Source organism: Enhydra lutris, unplaced genomic scaffold, assembly GCF_002288905.1.
Source record: "Enhydra lutris kenyoni isolate GAN:26980312 unplaced genomic scaffold, ASM228890v2 scaffoldscaffold32, whole genome shotgun sequence".
NCBI lineage: Eukaryota > Metazoa > Chordata > Mammalia > Carnivora > Mustelidae > Enhydra > Enhydra lutris.
In genome coordinates, this window is record NW_019154116.1 from 4,811,166 (window position 1) to 4,815,146 (window position 3,981).

Consider the following 3,981-nt stretch of genomic DNA (forward strand, 5'->3'; position numbering starts at 1 on the left):
GGCTCCATGCCCCAAATTCGCCAAGTGTCTCTTCCATTGTTCTCTGAATATAGCCAACTGTTTCAGCTTCTGCTCTGGGACCCCTTCTGCTTGTCACCATGGCCTAGTAAGCACCTGCCACCCATATGTGAAGGCTCAGCTCAAGTATCATGAAACACAGACGTCTTTCTCGATGCACAGACAACCAGGGCTGCCCCCCCCACCCCCCAACCCCTCGGTGGAACCCATCCTCCCCTCTGAGCTGGGTGAGGGCCAGAATCGTTTCCGCCATAGAAAGCCCTGCTGCCAGCCATTCTCAAAAGGGCTGATTTTACCTCTGAGGGGACATTTGGCAGTGTCTGGAGACAATGCAGTTGTCATAACTCCGGGAGGACCAGTGCCTCTAGTGGGTGAAGGCCAGCAATGCAGCTTAACGTCCTACCGTTCACAGGACCATCCCCAGCAGAGAAGGAACAGGCCCATGACGCCGACCGGACTGAGGCTGGGAAGCCCTGATGTCCACCTTCTGTCTCAGCGACCCGTGCCACGATGGGCTCCAAGTCCCCACAGGCAGGGGCCGCTGTCACTTTGTCTTTCAAACCTTGCACCCGACTGACTGACTGACTGAATGAATGAAACTCGGTGTGCACGCTGGGCTCGTGGAAACCACATAAGACCAGGGGCTTGAACTGAGGACCTGAGTTTGGAGTTGCTTCTAATCGTGTAGAAAAGTGTAGAAATGGTGGCTGTATGAATTTTTCATGTTGGATTATGGTGATTGGCCCCAAAAAGCTATGGGGGGAAAAAAAAAGACAAGCCGAAGTACCAGCTAATGGTTTTGTTTAACAAACACAGCCCTAGAGAACTATATTCTCATCAGCCCTCTTCCGCATCAGTGTGATGGTGAGATTTTTCAGGTCGTTAGGGAAAAATCATCGGGTTGTTCATGACCACACGTTTACTGTAGGGGGCTCAGGAGACGGAGGGTGTTTACTCATCTAAAGTCTTGGTGACCCCACAAAGCTCTCACGGTGGGTTGAGCAAATTGTCACATCCAGGTCGTTTCGCATTAAATGCAAGTAGAAGTATTTTAGGAGAAGCAAGAGTTATTCCAGGAAACCCTCCAGAAGAGACTTTTTTGGTTATTAGTTAAATGGAAACAGACAAGGAAGAAATATGAATGTCATGACAATGAGAAAAACAGTTCTCAATTAATTGTAACAATTTACAGTTTTCAAAGTGCTTCTAACTTTAGTATCTTATGGTGTTCGTAATGATGCTGGGCAGCGAAACGGTCCCCGCTTTATAGAAGAAAATACAGAGGGTCAGAGCCCTTGGGCCAAAGGTTACCCCACAGTCCATGTTACAGGAGACTGCCCTGGAGGGCAGAACAGGAGCCAGCTCAACGTCAGAATGGCCTTGAACGTCAGGGCCCCCGGGCAGATGGAGCACCCCCTTCTTGGTGCACTGGGCAAAGGCAGCTCGGCCACCCTGGTGGGGCTGACCCATGTGAGTGCTGCTCCCCACACTCAGGGTTTCCCTGGGTGATAACTTAAGCAGCCAATCAGAAGAGGACAGGCACTCTATGAGAAGAGATCTGTTAATGAGAAACTGAAATGCCAGAGACTACAGAGGAGGGGAAAGGTCTTTGCGGGCAGCTGAGGGCCACGAAGGCCCAGAGATCTCCAGCGGGCTTACAGCGGGCTCTGCCTCCTGGTCGCCAAATGCACCGAGTGCTGGGGCTTTATGAAGTTTGTAGTATTTCCTATGAAGAAAGGGACACAAAGAGTGCTCTTTTCATTCGGGGTTTTCTGTTGTGTTTTGTAATAGTTGGGACTTTCCTAAAAAATAGGCAAAGATGTGTGTTCACGCCAAAAACGACGGAATATTCCAAGATTATCATAAGCTTGTATTTGTCTGGCTGTTTTCAGTTCAGATTTATCAAGCCATACCACAAACTTCCGGGGTTCTAGACAAGGATGGCAGAGATGGCTAGAATTTGCATTTTATACAGAAGAAAATGGCCTGATATTGCTTCTGCTTGGTGCAGAGATCGCTGCTGGTATCCTTGCAAAGATGCATGTGCTTGTATTTAATGAAACGACTCCAGACTTCAATCTCAACCCATCAGGGTGATAATTGTAAATGTATTAGCTTTTCATGGCCCCTTTTTATCAAGTGTTACTATACCACGTATGCAAAGTAGGAAGCTCTAAAATTAAAACTAGGAGTCAGATCCTGGAGATGCATGGGCAAGTTTCTGGAAGGCAGTAAATGTCCATCTCCTGCCTTCTTCTCTTCCGTCTTCCTTTGTCCCTTTAGAAGCTCATTTGACGTGAACCGAGCAGCAGATTAGACGAGGTGGCATTAATGGGCCTTCGTGGGCAGATGGACAAGTTCAGCCGAAAGATGTCCAGAGGGGCAGGACGCAGCTGTAACTCTGGACTTCCAGTTCCTTCCCTGGGCGTGGGTCTCCATTTCCAGTGTCGAAAAGACAGATGTTGAACCATATGTCCTGAATTTAAGAACACAACACAGTCCTCCATTCCTAGTTTTAGTGCTGTTTTCCCGTGAGTGGCAAGGCCGGTATGGCTGTTTTCCCACCAGCACTGTCCATGGGTTTCCAGAGACGGCTGCGATGGGAAGGACCTTGCCTGCCCGTCATCACACAGACCCAGGTGGCCACCGCCCTGGAAGCCTGTCCAAGGGAGCACCAGCCCGGCTGCCGGTGGTGAGGCCTGGTTCTGGTTCAGGCCCACAGGTGTGCCGTAACCGAAACGTCACTGCAGACACACATGTCCCATCTTTCGGGCAAGAAACACCTGCTCCCGGTGAGGGGGACAGGCCTAGCCCCCCCTTCCCGGGATTGTATAAGGAGCGTTGGACCCTCACCTTTACTCCCTCTTGGGACTCTCGGACAGCCTCGCTCCTCCCCGAAAATGGCTCCCCCACCCGTCTTCTCATGAAGTGGCCCCCACATGACACGAATTATAAGAAATTCACCCATTGTTCCTGGGCTTGAATTTTAAGAGATTGGAAGCGTGCGTGTGAACGTAAAAATGTGCACATCTAACTGAATTTCTGTCTCAGCGTCCTGTGAGGGGAGGGAAGGCCTTGGGAGCCCCGCTGTGCCCCAGGGACACCCCGCTGTCTCTGCGGGTGGCGGATGCTCCTCTGTCCCAAGCCACAGGGACCCGGGGTGGTGGGTCGGGGGGTGTCGTGTGGAGCAGGTGCTTCCCAGGCCCAGGAATGAGGTGTCAGAGGAAGCCAGGCTACGCCCCTCCCTCATGCCAGCCCAGCGCCCCTGCTCTGCTCGGTGCCATCTAGCGGGCTTCTAACCCGGCTTTTCTCTCCCTCTCCTGCAGGGGCGGATCTGTAGAAAGGCCGGCAAATCAAAAAAGTCCTTCAGCCGCAAGGAAGCCGAAGCTACCTTCAAGAGTTTGGTGAAGACGCATGAGAAGTACGGCTGGGTGACCCCGCCCGTGTCCGACGGCTGACGCGCCGGACGCACGGGAGACACTCCAGCCACCCGTCCACACACACGAGTTCCCAACATCTCCTCCTCAACGCCGAGCATCCTCACCCTTTTCTACTCCAGCCGGAACTGAATCCCGAATGCCAAGGAGACGTTTAAGTTATTGATGAACAGAAGTGTTTACAGGGAGAACGAGGGAGCCAGCACTGTTCGGGATTAGGTTCGACTGTAAATGAGCGGCCATCTCGATGTCACTTTAGAACCGATGCTGAGATGGTGACGTTCCCCAGCCCGCCTGCCCCCCACCCCGCCCACCCCTCACACGGCCCTTGGCTTCTTCCCAGACAGCAGCTCCGAAGAGCAGGCAGGAGCCCCAGTGCCCGCCGCTCGACCCACTTACCATACACGGCACGTTCCCCTGTACCAGGAACGCCCCGCCTCGCTGTGCTCTGTGTCTCTGTTTCTCTCCCTGGCAGGTCGACCTAACCTGGAGACGTGTCTCTCTGTGGCCCCATGTGACGACATGT

The 3,981-nt window shown here is 52.7% G+C and overlaps 1 protein-coding gene across 1 annotated transcript in view; it reads left to right on the plus strand.

Annotated features, from left to right (window-relative positions):
* The window catches only part of LOC111153460 (ubiquitin conjugating enzyme E2 Q family like 1), a 35,956-nt gene extending 32,361 nt beyond the window's left edge, over window positions 1-3,595 (plus strand). Inside the window, exon 3 of the mRNA XM_022512485.1 lies at window positions 3,345-3,595. Within this exon, the coding sequence (XP_022368193.1) occupies window positions 3,345-3,476 (132 nt within the window). The 3' untranslated portion in view covers window positions 3,477-3,595. The remainder of the gene's footprint in view (window positions 1-3,344) is intronic.
* Window positions 3,596-3,981: the final 386 nt, after the last annotated feature.